General features: G+C 36.0%; 1 protein-coding gene across 3 annotated transcripts in view; it reads left to right on the forward strand.

Moving 5' to 3' along the window:
• GRIA2 (glutamate ionotropic receptor AMPA type subunit 2) overlaps positions 1 to 16,924 on the forward strand; it is a 149,446-nt gene that overhangs the window by 60,256 nt on the left and 72,266 nt on the right. For all 3 annotated transcript variants that reach the window (XM_027598314.2, XM_027598313.2, XM_027598312.2), the window contains exon 3: positions 10,567 to 10,806. In XM_027598314.2, coding sequence (XP_027454115.1) covers positions 10,567 to 10,806 — 240 coding nt within the window. The remainder of the gene's footprint in view (positions 1 to 10,566; positions 10,807 to 16,924) is intronic.

Raw genomic sequence — 16,924 nt, forward strand, 5'->3', positions numbered from 1 at the left:
AGAGAAGCAGGCTCCCCGCCAAACAGGGAGCCCAATGCGGGACTCGATCCTGGGACTCCAGGATCATGACCTGAGCCGAAGGCAGTCTCTTAACCAACTGAGCCATCCAGGTGCCACTAGAGGGAGAAACAGGCCTCCCGCTGAGCGGGGAGCACAGTGAGGGACTCGATCCCAGGACCCTGGAATCATGACCCGAGCCAAAGGTAGACACTTAACCAACTGAGCCACTCAGGCATCCCTTGGACATTTTTAATTGGATTATTATTATTATTATTATTGGTTTTTTTGGTGTGGAGCTGTGCAAGTTCTTACTATATTTTGGATATTAACCCCTCATCAGATATATAATTTGCAAATATCTTCTATTCAGTAGGTTACCATATTGTTTTGTTGATCATTTTCTTTGCTGTGCAAAAGCCCTATTTTGGTATAGTCCTGATAGTGTATTCTTGTCTTTGTTTTGCTTGCCTGAGGAGGCATATCTAGAAAATTGTTGCTAAGTCCAATGTCAAAGAAATTACTGCCTGTATTTTCTTTTAGGAGATTTATGGTTTCTTGTCTCACATTTAGGTCTTTAATCCATTTTGAGTTTATTTTTGTGTGTGGTGTAAGAAAGAAGCCCAGTTTCATTCTTTTGCACGTAGCTGGCCAATTTTCCCACACCATTTATTGAAGAGACGACCTTTTTTTCTTTCCTTTGTATATTCTTGCCTCTTTTGTCATAGATTAATTGACCATACAAGTGGTTGTTTCTGGACTCTCTTTTCTCTTCCTTTGATTTATATGTCTATTTTTGTGCCAGTACCATACTTTTTGATTACTACAGCTTTGTAGTATATCTTGAAATCTGGTATTGTGATACCTCTAGCTTTGTCATTCTTTCTCAAGATTACTTTGGCTACTCAGGGTCTTTTATAGTTCCATACAAATTTTAGTATTATTCTAGTTCTGTGAAAAATGCTGTTAGCAATTCCATTTTTAATAATCTGTTCTGCAAAAATGTTAGCACAAATGCACAAAGGTGAACATACAGACATATTTGCTGCAACCTTGTTTATAGTAGCAAAAATTCATGATACCTTAGTTAGGAAATATTGATGAAATTGTGATATGTCCAAACCAGGGAATTCTAGGGAGTAGTTTAAAAAAATGAACTAAGTCTGTATCAACATGGTAATTTCTTTGTTAAATGTCAAAGCAAGTCACAGGACAATTGTTCTGTGCTCTCCTTAATTAAAAAACATAACAAAATCAGAAACCAACAAAATCTACTCTAGAACTTCAGCTGTGGAAGTATACATGCCAAATGATTGTTAATAGGGGTTGCTTCTGGGAGAAGTAGGGAGTGAAGGGGAATCATGGCCTTTTAATGAGCATACTTGTTTAAAATTGTGTAAGAGTTTATTCCTATTACTTTTGAGTTATGAACATTTTATTTATGTTAAGATAAGGCCAAAATGTAAACAAATTATTACTCTTTTTTTGAGGAAACTCTTCACACCATTTGTTCTGCACTTGTTCCTCTTATCGAAGTGAGCATAGCAATGAAGCAAAACCTTTGGATGATGTTAGAGTGAAGCGCCGTGTTCCCTTAACAAACATTAGGGCATCATTTTACCAGAACCGATGCATCAAGTGTGAATGAGTCCATTGTGCTAAAGTTAATTCCTCCAGTTACTTAGAAATTTAGGAATGTAGGCTAATGGTCCAGAGCATTTCTTAGTACATTTACATAATGGCTTGTTATATGATATTCAAAAATTTTTCCTTCATTTAATAAACCTTTATGAATTGACATATAAATGCTGAGGCATAGAAGTAGAAACCTTCTCACTTGCCGACAAAAGGATGAGCAAGAAAGTCCTGTGAAAGCTACAGAAACACTTTGAACCTCCCAAAAGAAAGAGGGCTATCAGATCTAATTTGAGAGCATCCAGACAGGTAAAGGAATAAAGTTCTGTCTTTTCCTTTTTTTTTTGCATGTCACCTAACGGAAAGTTCTTTTAAGTAGAAACCTTCTAGTTATTTGAAAAGTTTTCAAGTATTTTTTTAAAAGATTGATTGCAAAAGCTAACATTTTTATTTGTACTGAAATATCATCGAATCTATATTTGGCAAAAAATATAGTCCTTCAATTTTGTACATTCTAATTACAATCAGATAAGGGCTGTGACATTTTTTTAGGCATCAAGATCAAGAATGGCTGTGGAGCCTAGGATGTCTCTGGCAGGCGAAAGGTAGAGATAGACATGAAATAGAAAAATAAAAAATTGAAAGAAGAAACAGGATAAGTGGAAAGGAGAGGAAATAGAAAAAGAAGAAAGAATGGGAGGAAGAAAGACTAATAAAACTTGCAGAGAATGGTAGAATTTAATCTGCAAAAGTTATCCTACCTCACACTCAGTTTTACAGGATTTAAGCTTTCAATGAATAATAAATATGCACTTTCTGACATTTTGTATAATTTCTCTCTTTGATGTTTGGCCGTACAGGCCCAAGTTTGAGCTGGATGGGACCTCTGAGGGCACTGAGACGTTTGAAAGTTGCTGTTTGCCAGAAGCATACAGCTGGCTGGTGTCACAACTGGGATTAGATGCCAGGCCTCCAGACATTCAGCCTGGCACTCCTTATCCACAACATTCAAATCACAGCAGGGCATGCAATGCCCAGAATTTACACAGAACTTAAGCTGAACAAAAATTTGCAGAGAGTAGAACTCTGCGTATTTATGAGGAGGAAACACATGCCCAAGGGATGAAGAATGGGACTATCTTTTGTGAAATAGCATCTTATATAAACAGAGGTAATTCCCTTTCGTTTACGTGTCCAGAACCCATCATTAAAATTCACATAAGGGTTATTGCCTATTATTGCCAAGACTACTATTGCTTGCTCTCTGCAGTGATGAATGAAACCAGAATAAATGTTATAGATTTTTTAAAGCTGCATATAATACCGGCAACAGCAATAAACTTACGACATTTCACCCCACTCAGCAAACATAACAGGAAGGTCAGGAAGGATAAATGTTTGTTTGAGGGAAAGAAAAAATGTATTATTACAACTTCATAATCTTCAACTACTGGGTGATGATGCTGCATCCCACTTAATATTTGTATGAAAAATGGGATCAAAATATATGCAAAGGAGAAGCAATTTATCATAGTAAAGATTTGTGGCAGGGCTATAGGAAAAATCATCAGAGGCAATTTATAGAAAATGTCATTGTGGTGTCTGTATTATTCTTCACATTTTCTTTGACTCTTTACTGTTTCATTCAATACCTCTATAGTGAGTATTTTTGCTAAGAACTGTGCTGACCTCTGAGGAGCAGAGGTAGATGCAGAACAGTAGTAGGCTTTTGAAGAGACGAGAGAGTTTTGTAAGAGGTGCTAACTGCTAGCTCGGGAGGGGGAGATCCTTCCTGTCCATTGGCAGTGAAAGAAGGTGCCCCCCATAGATATGTGAACTTTAAAATAACCCCATTAATGGAAAGTAGATAGTTTTACTCCATCTCACTGTGAGAACAGGCTGTTGTATTTACCTAGATTTTCCAAGAAGAAAGAAAACTGTAGTTTTTGGTTTTGTTTTGTTTTTGTTTTAACAAGGAAAACAATTGTCTCATGTGCCGTCTGTTACAATTACCTTTTTTTGAAGGAATACATGTTGTTTATGATAAGTTCTCAGGCATGAACACCTCCAAGAATTATATAAGTAATACATTTTAGGCTGTGAGAATACCTGAAGATATTTTCAAGTACAAAATATGTTATTGGACAAATATCCAAGACAAAGAAGTTCACTTCTTTCATTAGTTTTCCAAGTGCACCCTGCACTATTTATATTTTAAGGTTAACTTCACCTCTCTTGGTGCACATTCTCTACATATCAAATATATTTTGAAAGCTTAAAATAATAAGATTTTACAAATATTTCAGGGTTTGTCTTTTCATAGTAATGATTATGGTATTTTGCGGGGGTTGGTTTGTTTTTCTATTATAAGAAGAGACTAAATTTCAGGGTAATTTTAAATGAACACTAGTTATTTTGCAGTATGATAATGAAGGATGAAAATATTGTCCTGACATGATTACCCCAGTATCAACAGAAGTGACAGGTGAAATTTCATTGTTGGAAACTCTTTATCTTTTATATATTCATTCAACAAATATGTAATGGTGTGCTTGTGAAAATTCCTGAATTGGGTATTTCAGAGAATACAAAATGCCTCTGGTTGGATTTTCTGTCATTAGCACATTTATTTCATGATTTATATTTCCCCCAGCATGTCTCTCTATATTATCTAATTTAAACTTTAAACCATTCCTCCAGGTTAGGCAGGAGAGGAATTAATATACTCACTGAGTAGACAAGGAAACAGGCTCAGGTTCAGTGACTCCTCCTACCAGATGACCAGCGAAGGATGAAATTGGCCTTCTAATTCAGGTATTCTTATTTTGCTCTCACACTGAACCCTGCTCTTGAGGAGGTCACAAGTCACCCTCCCCATCCCTCCCCACACACATACACATGCTCACTCAGACATGCTGTACTTCATATTGTACCTCCCATGAGGGAGGGGCTCATAATCGGGAACATCATTCAGTTGATGGTAAGCAGGACAACCTTCATGGAAGAACTGGTATTTTATTACATGACATTTGTCAAGTGCTTGCTGTGTGCCAAGTATGTGAGATAAACAGCACTTCATTCTCCGCTGTCAGTTAGCTCAGAGTTCAAGGGCAAAGCCAAACAATTATAACTCAGGCTAACATGCAAAAATGCAGATTGCTTTAGAATCACATGTAGGAGAGGCATGTAACTCAGACCACACAGAGCAGGTAACACCTGAGCACTGTTATGTATATTATTCTCTAAGCAATGGGGAGACATCGATGGATTTTAAGCAGGAGCATTATATCTGCCATGATAAGAAAGAGATTTATTATGAAGGGGCTATTTGGGAAGTTACTGCAGCAATCCAGTCAATAAATGTTTGGGGACCATATGAAGGCAATGCCAGGGGAGTTGGAGTGGACAGATTTGAGAAGTCAAGGGGGGCAGTTGTGACAATTTGTATGCTGGGGATTAAGGAAAGGAAAATGTCTAGAGTGACCCTCATATTTGGAAAATATTTTTATACATGAACACTTGCCTTATGGAATTGGTGTATTTTAGGCTAAAGAAAAAAGACAAAGTCCTGATACATGACTAATAAGTAGTTAATACCAACATTGATTAGAATATGGAATATAATAAGTGGGGAGGTCACAAGAGACTTATATGGATCTTACTAGTTGCCAACACTGTTGCATCTCATTTTTTCTTTTCTTTCTTTTTTTTTTAAATTTTATTTATTTATTTGAGAGAGAGAGAGATCACAAGTGGGCAGTGGGGGACAGGGACAAGGGAGAGGGGAATGAATGAAGTAGAATAAAACGGAAATTGTTATAAATGTCATGAACAGAACAAAGAAGAATATTGAATTAATTATTCTAAAATATAGAAGACCAATGATTACAGGAGTTACGGTGCCATGAGTAGAAAGGAAAAAAAAATCAACACAAACACATGATTTGTAGGATAAAATTTTCAGGATTTTCCCCCTGTTTTTATGGAAGTAGCTGAATGATAGGGAATTAGACATTTTTCCAGTGGGTGATATTGGAGGGTGAGAGATTGGAGCTAGGCTAGCAATTCCAGCTAACATGGACAATATCTACCCTGTTTGCTGTGGCAGTTTCTAAGCCTAACACCATGCTCATTGCATTGAATGATTACAGTATGTATTTGTTCAGTAAATAAATAGACAAAGGGAGACAACTGAGGTGCCAATGAAGTTTTGGGAAGCATGCATAAAAAGTTGAATTTGACCTTCTTAAAAGAAATGTGACCACTAAGAGATAAGATGTAAAAAGAGAAGAAAAAACAATCAGAAGACAGATTCTTGGAGAATGCCTTTTTAATTTGGGATGTGCAAAAAAAAAAAAAAAAAAAGATAAGTGAGTGAAAGGTAATTAGAGGGAGAGGAAAAGTACCAAGATGGTATGATTTTACATTGGCAGCAATGTGGAGAAGGGATTGGAGGAGAACCAGCCTAATAGCAGGGGAGAGAGAGAGAGAGAGAGAGAGGGAGATCAAGAAGCAAATTTTTGATTAATAGACTCAGAGAGGCTAAGAAAGCTTGATCTGAGAAAAAGATGATTGGATTTAGTGAGGAGGAGATCATTATTGACAGATGATAGGGAAATATCAATAGTAAAATCAGGGTCAAAGTTTGCAAGGGGTTAATGTCAGAAATTTAGTGAGGAGAGAAGAGATATTTTCAGTGGGCTCCAGATTTTGAAGTCAGGATTGCTTGGTGATGCAGCTTTTATCAGACTTTGCACAAGCTGCAAAGGGGCTGTCACTATTCCTGCTTATGAAGCAGCCTATGCTGTTTCATTGAAGTGAATGGCAATTTAGTATAAAAAAAATGTAAAACAAAAATAAATCATGTCCTGTTCTTTTTTTGCCTTTCTACTAAATAACCATGCAAGGTCCTCCAGACTGTATCGAGTATGCTACATTAGCAGCACCAATGAGCAGAATGACCCATGAGAAAAAAATGGGAGGTGGATGCACCATCATCATTGTTATTGGCTTATATCATCTGGGCTTGTAATAAAAAGTGGAATAATCAGCAAATTACTTACACCCAGGAGATGATAATTTCTGCTGTTTGACCTAAAGTGTCTTTTAAAAGGACTTCGCTTTGCTGAGCTTCTCAAAGTTGATATTAAATATTTTATTAAAGTAGAACTCAGTAAGACCATCTTTACCTACCAGTTTGCAATCAGTTTTGAGTCTCAAGACATGAATGCAACTTTAATATTAATCAGCGTAATCATTCAGAAAGTTGTAATAGTGTTTCATAAGGTGATTATATGGGCCATGGAACTAGAGGGGAAACTGATCTTTTCTGTTCCTTCCTCTGCCTCCAGAGATGATGTAGGAAAAGAATGAATATATGTAGGGTGCTGTTATTGTCTAACTAACTTTAGAAAGCTATCTTTGGAATTATTCCACCGCTTGTGACACATTATTTGGATATTCTCAGTGATAGTAAATCCTGTCTTTGAAGATGGATGTATGTTAGGGAAATGGCTATAAAATTTGGAAGGATAGCTGGGAAATAAAGTTGAGATCATAATGAGCAATTTAGTTTCTAATCAAGTGAGGAGTAATTTCAAGGCAGTGCACCCAAGATTCTTGTGTATTTTGTCAACAGGGTCATGTATCTGTGGTATACTGGGGAAAGCATCAGTGTTAGAATGCAAAAATACTCTGGGGTATTTTGGGGACAGAATGTTAGAAGTGAAGCACAAAGTTTTTTGTTTTTGTTTTGTTTTATCTTGAGATGATCACTGCAAACTGGATAAACAAAATACCTCAACTCAGGTCAGCATTCTGACTGATTCCTGGTTGTAAATCTCCATGATATCCTTATCATGCTTGGGGACAAAGACGGTGATTGACCTAAAGTAAAGAGAGGGAGATGAGCAGCGTTGATGAAATGACTGTTAATTGTATGTATAGAAAAGGGACATGAAGAGAGAAATATCTAGAAAAAAAGAAGGTATAGACAAATAGACAGTTGAATATGTACCATGAAGAGATAAAGGATAAGGGAAGAGGATTTGGAAGAACCAGAGATAGTTAGGAAAGAAAGGCCATTGTTACCAAATTATGCTCATTGGAGAATTAGCTGAATTGCCTGAAAAAAAAAAAAGTCCCTTTTGAATCAGGTGAATTGTAATTTCTTGTGAAGTCTTGTACAGCTTGTGCCTGTTGTTGGGCCAAAGCCAAGCGTTTCCAGATGGCCACAATAACCAGGAGGCCCCTTGACAACTCACTTCAGAGTCTAAAACAAATGGAAAATGAAAGGTATGGCTCTTTTACTAAGACCGGCCATGCATTCAAACAGGAGCGTCCTTTATCAAGCATTCTGCTGATGTTGTTGCTACTGTCCCCATCATAGAAGCTCTTTCACTTATGATGAGAAGAAGAGGTCTCATTAATAAATCATACTGCCTGATATTCCTATAGTATTTTGATAACATGCCAACACTTCATGGAAAATGAAATAAAATCAACCCAGAGAATTTTATAGCAATTTCCCCTTTTTATATGTCATATGGAATAATCAATTTCTGAACAAACTTAAGATTTAAGATGTACATGTCAGTACACGTATATCCATGTATAAAATAAGAAATCACTGCAGAATTTGCCTGGAAGGGTTTTAACAATGAAAGGTTTTTTTCACTTATGTGAAGAATGAGCCCAGTCAAACACATTAAAGGTTATTTTCAACTTCTGTACTCAGACAAGGACAAAATATGAACATAAAAAAAAGGCAGAAATCTCATCTCTATTTTATGTTCAAGTTTGAAATGAATGTAAAGGAATATATTCAGTTTTCTGAGCTATATTAGACTATTGTGCAGAAGATTGGTAATAAAGGAGGAGGTGCCAATTGATATAGTACACAGATAAAACCTAGAAATCCTAGAAAACTTATGTTAGAAGACAGAAGTAAGCTGAAGATTAGTATTTAAAGGAAAATGGAAATATCTGATAAATAAAAGCCACTCACAGAAATAGCCAATCTTGCTTTCCTTTCCTTGCATATCATTTAATACTTGGCTAAAAATTATTGCTTATTATTTATTGATTGTCTGGAATTGGTTATTAGAATCTGTATGTATTGTAGCAATGCTCTTATTCATGAGGCAAATCTATTTTTCTACACATATTCTATTTTTTGTAAAGAAAATAAAATGAAATAAGATTGCACTGGTCTTATCCTTTAAATGGGATTAATTAATTTGAAAGGATGCTTGGTATTATGCTCTGGCTTGTTGTAGATTATGTTACTGGATAGCTTATTTCCATTTCCTTCGATTGAAATAACCCTTGAGATTTAAAAAAATATCAGGCATTTAATCATTTAAAACTATGTGGTTGACCTGAATTGGTGGAATTAAGCATTGTGGCATGGGTGGTTTCTATAGGGCATTTCAGAGGTTTCAGTCTTGGACAAGGTTAACCCTTACTTCTCAGATATTTTCAGATTTGTGTTTCAAAAAATTATTCTGGCTATATTGTGGAGAATTGAATGGAAAGGGAATAATGGATTAAGGAAGAAGTTGGGCAGGTATTCCAATAATCCAAGTGAGAAAAACAGTATTATCCATTAGTTAAATGCATGGACTTTGAATCCAGATGCCTAGGTTTGAACGAAACATCTTTCACTTACTAGCTGTGTGACCTTGGGCAAATCACTAAATCTTGTGTTTCAATTTTCCTATCAAAATCCCTCTTTGGGAATAATAATAGTTCCTGCCTTAAGGGTTTTCATGAGAAATGAACGAGTTAATGTGCCATAGATCATGCTAGCCACAAGGCAAGTACAATGTAAGTATAGGCTGTTAATGAACTTGGATGATTGGAATGGAGATACAGATGAGTGGACCACATTTGAGTATATTTAGGTATTAGCATAAACAATAATTAGTGATTGACTATGGGGAAAAGGGTAGGAGAAGGTGTTGTCATATGCCATTTACTGTATATCATTAGAGGGTAAGGGATTGTAGAGTGCTGGGGACTTTCAAATAAAATATTACTTTTTTTAAGGATTATGGTCCTAAATCAGAATATTTTGTTAATATTTTTTATTTTGTATAGGTAAGTGAAGTCCATGAGAAAGATTAAAATTAGGGGTTCTGAACTCCATTTAATTGCTACTTGACTGAGAGACCCAAGGTTGGAGGTCTCTTTCTGGTGATATGTCTTTTTGTGTATCATGTGAGTCTTGAATCTGGTTTCTCTTAAAGAACTTTGGGTCAGCATTAGAACTCTTCATAAGCACTCTGACCTTCTAGTATGAAGCATCCTTAACACAATAAATCCTTTTAAAGAATCATATATTAGAGGGAATGAGATGTTATGAATGTGTATAAATGCCAGGTAACTAGTTTGTTCTTCATATAACTAATGACTGTTTCTTACACTTATTTTTAGAGATTTATTTATTTATTTGAGAGAGAAAGAAAGCGTGCATGTGGGAGTGCGAGGAGGGGCAGAGGGAGCGAATCCTTAAGCCGATTGCCTGCTGAACATGGAGCCCACACTGGAGGTCCATCTCAAGACCCTGAGATCATGACCTCAGCCAAAACCAAGAGCTGGTCACTCAACAAAACTGAGTCACCCAAGAGCCCCTACACTTTTTTTTTCAATGTGGCTGTCCTAAAATAGGTTTCCACTTACGTGGTTTGTAAAAATAATGTATATATTTTCTTGTAACCAAAATTACTTTTTAATGCTTTATAATTCTTTGAATTCCTCAAAGAGAGTGCTAAGTAAATAAGTACTCAGACATTGGATGGATCATTGATATAAATTCTATATTTTTTCAATTTGATTATTTTATGTTTCATATAAAAGGGCATGGAGTTTAAGCAAATCTACGTTATTGTATGCCGATTTCAATGATTTATCCTTTCTATTTTTCCTATTCAGTCTGCTCTCAGTTTTCAAGAGGAGTCTATGCTATTTTTGGATTTTATGACAAGAAGTCTGTAAATACCATCACGTCATTTTGTGGAACGCTCCATGTCTCCTTCATCACTCCCAGCTTCCCAACAGATGGCACACATCCATTTGTCATTCAGATGAGACCTGACCTCAAAGGAGCACTTCTTAGCTTGATTGAATACTATCAATGGGACAAGTTTGCATATCTCTATGACAGCGACAGAGGTGAGTAAAAATATCCCTATGCCTTTGTAATGGGTCAAATTCAATGCCTACACTTGACACTTAAGTGATGTTATGGAGTAACACTTACATGTGATGTTATGGACATGTGGTGTCATATGTCCAGGGGTCACTTGGTTTAATTTTTCTGTGTAAATGAATAATGCAATTTGAAACTTGAGAAACATATTTAGAGTTTTAAAAAAAGTTGTGAATGTTCAATTTAAAGATATAGACTCTGCCAACCCGATGCCCAGATGTTCAGTTGTAATGTAATGTAAATAGCACCTTCTCACATCAGCAGCTAAAACCCTCTGGGGACTACATTAGTAGTTGAAGGTCAGTGAAGTGACTGCCTTGAAAATTGGTTTAAGTGAAACTGAATAAATATGTAAATAAGGACTTCTAGAGAATTAATAGCAATTAAATATTTTCACATGCAAAAATTTTATGAAGAAGGTATGACCGTTATTAACCTTGCTTTAAAATGACATCCCTGAATCTCAGAGGAGTTAAAGGACTTGCTCATGATCCACTTGAGCAGCTGGTACAATTTGACCCAGGTCTTCTGACACCAGACCCATGCATTTTCATAATTCTAGGTTTATGATGAGATGTTATTGATTAGCATACTAATTGGATAGAATCTTGGCTCATTATACTAAAGTTGTGTTTTCAGGGGGGGTTACTTCCTTCGTGTTTCCCACATCTCTTGTTGCAAAGTTTGGTATTAACAGACCTGCTTGATGTATGTGTCATAGAATTTCAGATGTTATTTTTTAAAATTTTATTTATCTATTTATTTATTTGTTTGTTTATTTAGGTATAGTTGACACACAATGTTGCAGTAGTTTCAGGTATACTACATAGTGATTCAACAACTCTGTACATTATGCTTTGCTCGCCACAAGTGTAGCTCCCATCTGTCACCATACAACACTATTACAATACCAGTGACTACATTCTTTTATTCCCAAGACCTATTCATTCCATAACTGGAAGCCTGTATCTCCCACTCCCCTTCACCCATTTTGCCCAACACCCCACCCTTCTCCCCTCTGGCAGCCATCAGTTTGTTCTCTGTATTCTCTGTTTTCTATATTTTATAGTTTGTTCTCTATATGTATAGGTCTAGTCCTGCTTTTTAAAAACAGATTCTGATTCCGTTTGTTTATTCATTTGTTTTGTTGTTTAGATTCCACATATAAGTGAAATCATGTGGTATTTGTCTTTCTCCATCTGTCTCACTTAGCATGATACCCCCTAGATCCATCCATGTTGTAACAAATGGCAGGATCTCATCTTTTTTTATGGCTGAGTGATATTCCATTATATATACACCACATCTTATTTATCCATTCCTCTATTAGTCAAGACTTAGGCTGCTTCCATATTTTGGCTACTGTAACTAATGCTGCAGTACACATAGAGGTGCATATATCTTTTCAAGTTGTGTTTTAATTTTCTTTGGAATCTCAGATGTTCTTAAATATTCCTGGGTCCATGATTTGGCCTCAGTGGGTGTACTTACTAAAGTTGAATGAATGTTTTGTGCACATGTTTGCATATGTATTTTTCTAAAGACAGTACCCATTACCAAACTCAAAAGGATTAAGAACCACTATTGTAAGAGTACCTAAGTATCAAACTGGGCTTCCTTCAGCAGCTTACTTCCTGGAATATTTAAAGGTTCAAATGAAACCCAGAAGCCTGTTTCGACCAAGATAGGGCACCTTGTTAACCTGCAAGGGCAGACAAGAAGAGAGCCAGCTGTCAGTCAATTCGCCATTGATTAGTCTGTAGTCATTTGCTGCAGCAATCCCATCTGGAGTGCTCAAGCTAGGTGTCTGATTCTCTGCCCTGTCCTCCCAGAATGAGAATACTCCGTGGAAAAGCCTGTCAGCCCTCTACAAGCTGAAAAAAGTTGCTATGTCAACAACTTCTCTCCCCTGCTTTGAGAAGAGAGGGCTTTGCTATTCCTATGAGGAATGAAAAATTAAAACAGAACCATTTAAAGAAAATATGGATTGCAATGTGCTGGATGATTCCAAAGCATACTTCTTATTAATGTGATAAAAGGCTTACAAAACTGAGCTTATTCATAGGCTTTCCTCCTGGTCTCTGCTAACTCCTTTAGAACTCTGTTACATTAATAAAACTAGCCTGAAATCTGTGAGTATTCTCCATGCCTCTTTCACCCTTACATCCTGTTGCAGTGATTTCTACCACGCAAATATATTTTATCTCTGGACACTCTTCATTGTCTTTGCTTCAGGCCAGGCCACCGCCACATGTTCCTTCTCTCTCCTCTCCATTTCCACACTTGCTTCTCTTTAATCCATTTTCCACAAAGTATCTGCAATGTGTAAATGCTCTTCAATGCTTTTCTGACCTTATCATTCCTTTGCTTAAAACACTTCTCATTAAAATGAAGATAAAATTGAAAATCCTTAACATGGCTCTAAGGTCCGGTTCCTGCCAATTTATGCTACTGTCCTGCTCACTCACTGAACTAAATCCATCTAACTAACCTTCTTTCACTGTCTCCAGATGCACCAAACCAAACCCTTTCACCCCAAATCTCTGCACAAGCCTCTAGTTCTTTCTCCTCCTTCACGTCTTAGCTTACAGAGCATTTCCACAGAGCTGCGTTTCATACTGTTATTCTCTCACAAAGAAGTCTCCTCTTGTCCTACATAGTACTTACCACAATTTTTAATTAATAGTAGCATCTGTTCTTTTACTCAAGAACTGCTATTGAGCTCCTACTATGTTCCAGGGACAGTTTTAGTCAAACAAGCCAAACATTATGTCTTTTATTTGCACCCTGGGTGTAAGCCCCAGGAAGGCAATGTCCAGGCAGTACCCATTACACTGGGTGTCCAGTTCCTAACTGTACACACAGCACTCAAGATGATGCTGGAACAGAGTTGATATTGAATCAATAGTATTAATAAGGGTTAAGCATCTGTGTTTTTTAAGTTTGAGATGATATGAGAATCTGATCTGAATCTTGCTGGCTAAATTGAAGGATCAGAAGATGAATTCTGTTTGACAAAGTTGAAGGTGGCGTTTTTACTTTAGGGACATACTTCACCCTCAGTGTGACTCCCTCTAGGTGAACATGAACTTTTGGGAAAAGTCATATAGACAACAGAGGCCATAAATAGAAAAAGAGAAACTCTAGTATTTGAAGAGAGATACTGAAGAAAAACTCTGGGAGATGATCATGTGAAGATGTATGAGTTTATGTACTTGTGAAAAGAACATGAAACATTTTGAAGTCATTTTATTAATACATGCTTTGGAAATATTAAATGAAATTGAAGTGATGAGATAATCTCCAGTCATGAAATTGTACAAGTTGATTCGGGTTTAAGTTCATCTTTTGAGGGAAGAATATTAGAAGAATATTATAGTACTATATATTAAAATTAAGTATTATATATTAAAGCCAAAAACGGCCTATGGACACATTTTCAAGCTATTATCAAATAGCTGCTCTGGTCTTAATATGAACAGTGTTACACTGGATCTGAAACTATTTTCAGAGATAAGTGTGTAAGACTCAAAATATTAGTAAAAGACTTGATCTTTACCTAGTGTTTTACTTGGATCAAGGAAATGGGATTTTGTTATCCAATTAAGGGAACAAAGATGCATGCTTATAATCACATAACACTAAATAGGAGGTACTTCCTTGAATTGTATGAGGTTAAGGGCTGAAGAAGAGAAACCCAGTCATGCAGTAAATGCATGAATGAACTTTTTAAAATGTAATATGATGGCAAAGCAATGAAAATTAAGGCAGTCATAAGAAAAAATTGCTATGCATGCTTTAAAAATACATTCTATGAATTCATTTCTCAGTATATCTCTACATGCTTCAATTTCAAACAATTTGGTCTGTCCTTGGCACTCTCTGTACTTCATGGACTATAAGCTTTTTTTTTTTAACTTTAAAAAAATTTTATTTTAATTCCAGTTAGTTAACATATAGTGTTATATTAGTTTCAGGTGTACGATACAGTGATTCAACACTTCTGTACAATACCTGGTACTCACCACAGCAAATACACTCCTTCATCCCCATCACCTGTTTCACCCATCCTCCTGCCCACCTCCCCTCTGGGAACCATCAGTTTTTTTCTCTAGTTAAGATTCTGATTCTTGCTTTGTCTCTCTCTCTTTCTCTTATTTTTTCCCTTTGCTTGTTCATTTTGTTTTCTTAAATTCCACATGTGAATGAAATCATATGGTATTTGTCTTTCTCCGACTTATTTTTTTTTAATTTTTTTATTGTTATGTTAATCACCATATATTACATTATTACCGACTGACTTATTTTGCTTAACATTATACTCTCCAGCTCCATCCATGTGGTTGCAAATGGCAAGATTTCATTCTTTGTTTATATACAACACATCTTCTTAATCAATTCATCAATAGATAGACATTTCGGCTGCTTCCATGTCTTGGCTATTGTAAATAATACTGCTATAAACAGAAGGGTCCATGTATCCCTTTGAATTAGTATTTTTGTATTATTTGTGTAAACACCCGGCAGTACAATTGCCAGGTCATAAGGTTATTTTTAACTTTTTTAGGAACCTTCATCCAGTTTTCCACAGTGGCTGCACCATTTTGTATTCCAACAGTTCATGAAGGTTTCTTTTTCCCCACATCCTTTCCAACACCTGTTGTTTTTTGTGTTGTTGATTTTAGCCATTCTGACTGGTGTGAGGTGATATCTCATTGTAATTTTGATTTCCATTTCCCTGATGATCGGTGATGATCAGGATCTTGTCATGTGTCTGTTGGCCATCTATATGTGTTCTTTGGAGAAATGTCTGTTCATGTCTTTGGCCCATTTTTAATTGGATTATTAGCTTTTTGGGTGTTGAGTTTTATAAGTTCTTTATTTATTTTGGATACTAACCTTTTATCATATATATCATTTGTAAACATCTTCTCCCATTCTGTAGGTTGCCTTTTAGTTTTGTTGATTGATTACTTCATTGTGCAAAAGCTTTTTATTTTGATGTAGTCCCAATAGTTTATTTTTTATTTTGTTTCCCTTGCCTCAGGAAACATGTAGAAAGAAGTTGCTATGGCCGAGGTCAAAGAAATTACTGCCTATGTTCTCTTCTAGGATTTCTATGGTCTTACATTTAGGTCTTTAATCCATTTTGAATTTATTTTTGTGTATGGTGTGAGAAAGTGGTCCAATTTCTTTATTTTACATGTTGCTGTCTAGTCTTCCCAACACCATTTGTTGAAGAGACTGTCTTTTTCTCTTTGGATATTCTTTCCTGCTTTGTCGAAGACTAATTGACCATATAATTGTGGATTTATTTCTGGATTTTCTATTCTGTTCCATTGATCTGTGTATCTGCTTTTATGCCAGGACGATACTGTTTTGATCTCTACAGCTTTGTAATATAACTTAAAGTCTGGAATTGTGCTTCCTCCAGCTTTGCATTTCTTTTTCAAGAAATGGAGTCTTTGGCTATTTGGGGTCTTTTGTGTTTCCATACAAATTTTATGATTATGTGTTTTAGTTCTGTGAAGAATGCTATTGGTATTTTGGTAGGGATTGCATTAAGTGTATAGATTGCTTTGGGTAGTATAGACATTTTAATGATATTTGTTCTTCCAGTCCATGAGCATGGAATGTCTCCATTTCTTTGTGTCATCTTCAATTTCTTTCATCAGTGATTTATAGTTTTCAGAGTACAGGTCTTTCATCACTTTGGTTAGGTTTATTCCTAGGTATCTTATTATTTTGGGTACAACTATAAATGGGATTTTTTTTTAGTTTCTCTTTCCGCTGCTTCATTATTGGTGTATAGAAATGCAAGAGATTTCTGTACATTGATTTTGTATTTTGTAACTTTACTGAATTCGTGTATGAATTCTAGCAGTTTTCTGGTGCAGTCTTTTTCGTTTTCTATACACAGTATCTGTCATCTGCAAATAGTGAAAGTTTTACTTTTTCCTTACCAATTTGGTATTTCTTTTTGTTGTCTGAATCTTGTGACTAGGACTCCAGTACAATGTTGAGTAAAAGTGGTGGGAGTGGACATTGAGTGTCTTGTTCCTGACCTTGTTCCTGACCTTG

This window comes from Zalophus californianus, chromosome 2 (assembly GCF_009762305.2).
Source record: "Zalophus californianus isolate mZalCal1 chromosome 2, mZalCal1.pri.v2, whole genome shotgun sequence".
NCBI lineage: Eukaryota > Metazoa > Chordata > Mammalia > Carnivora > Otariidae > Zalophus > Zalophus californianus.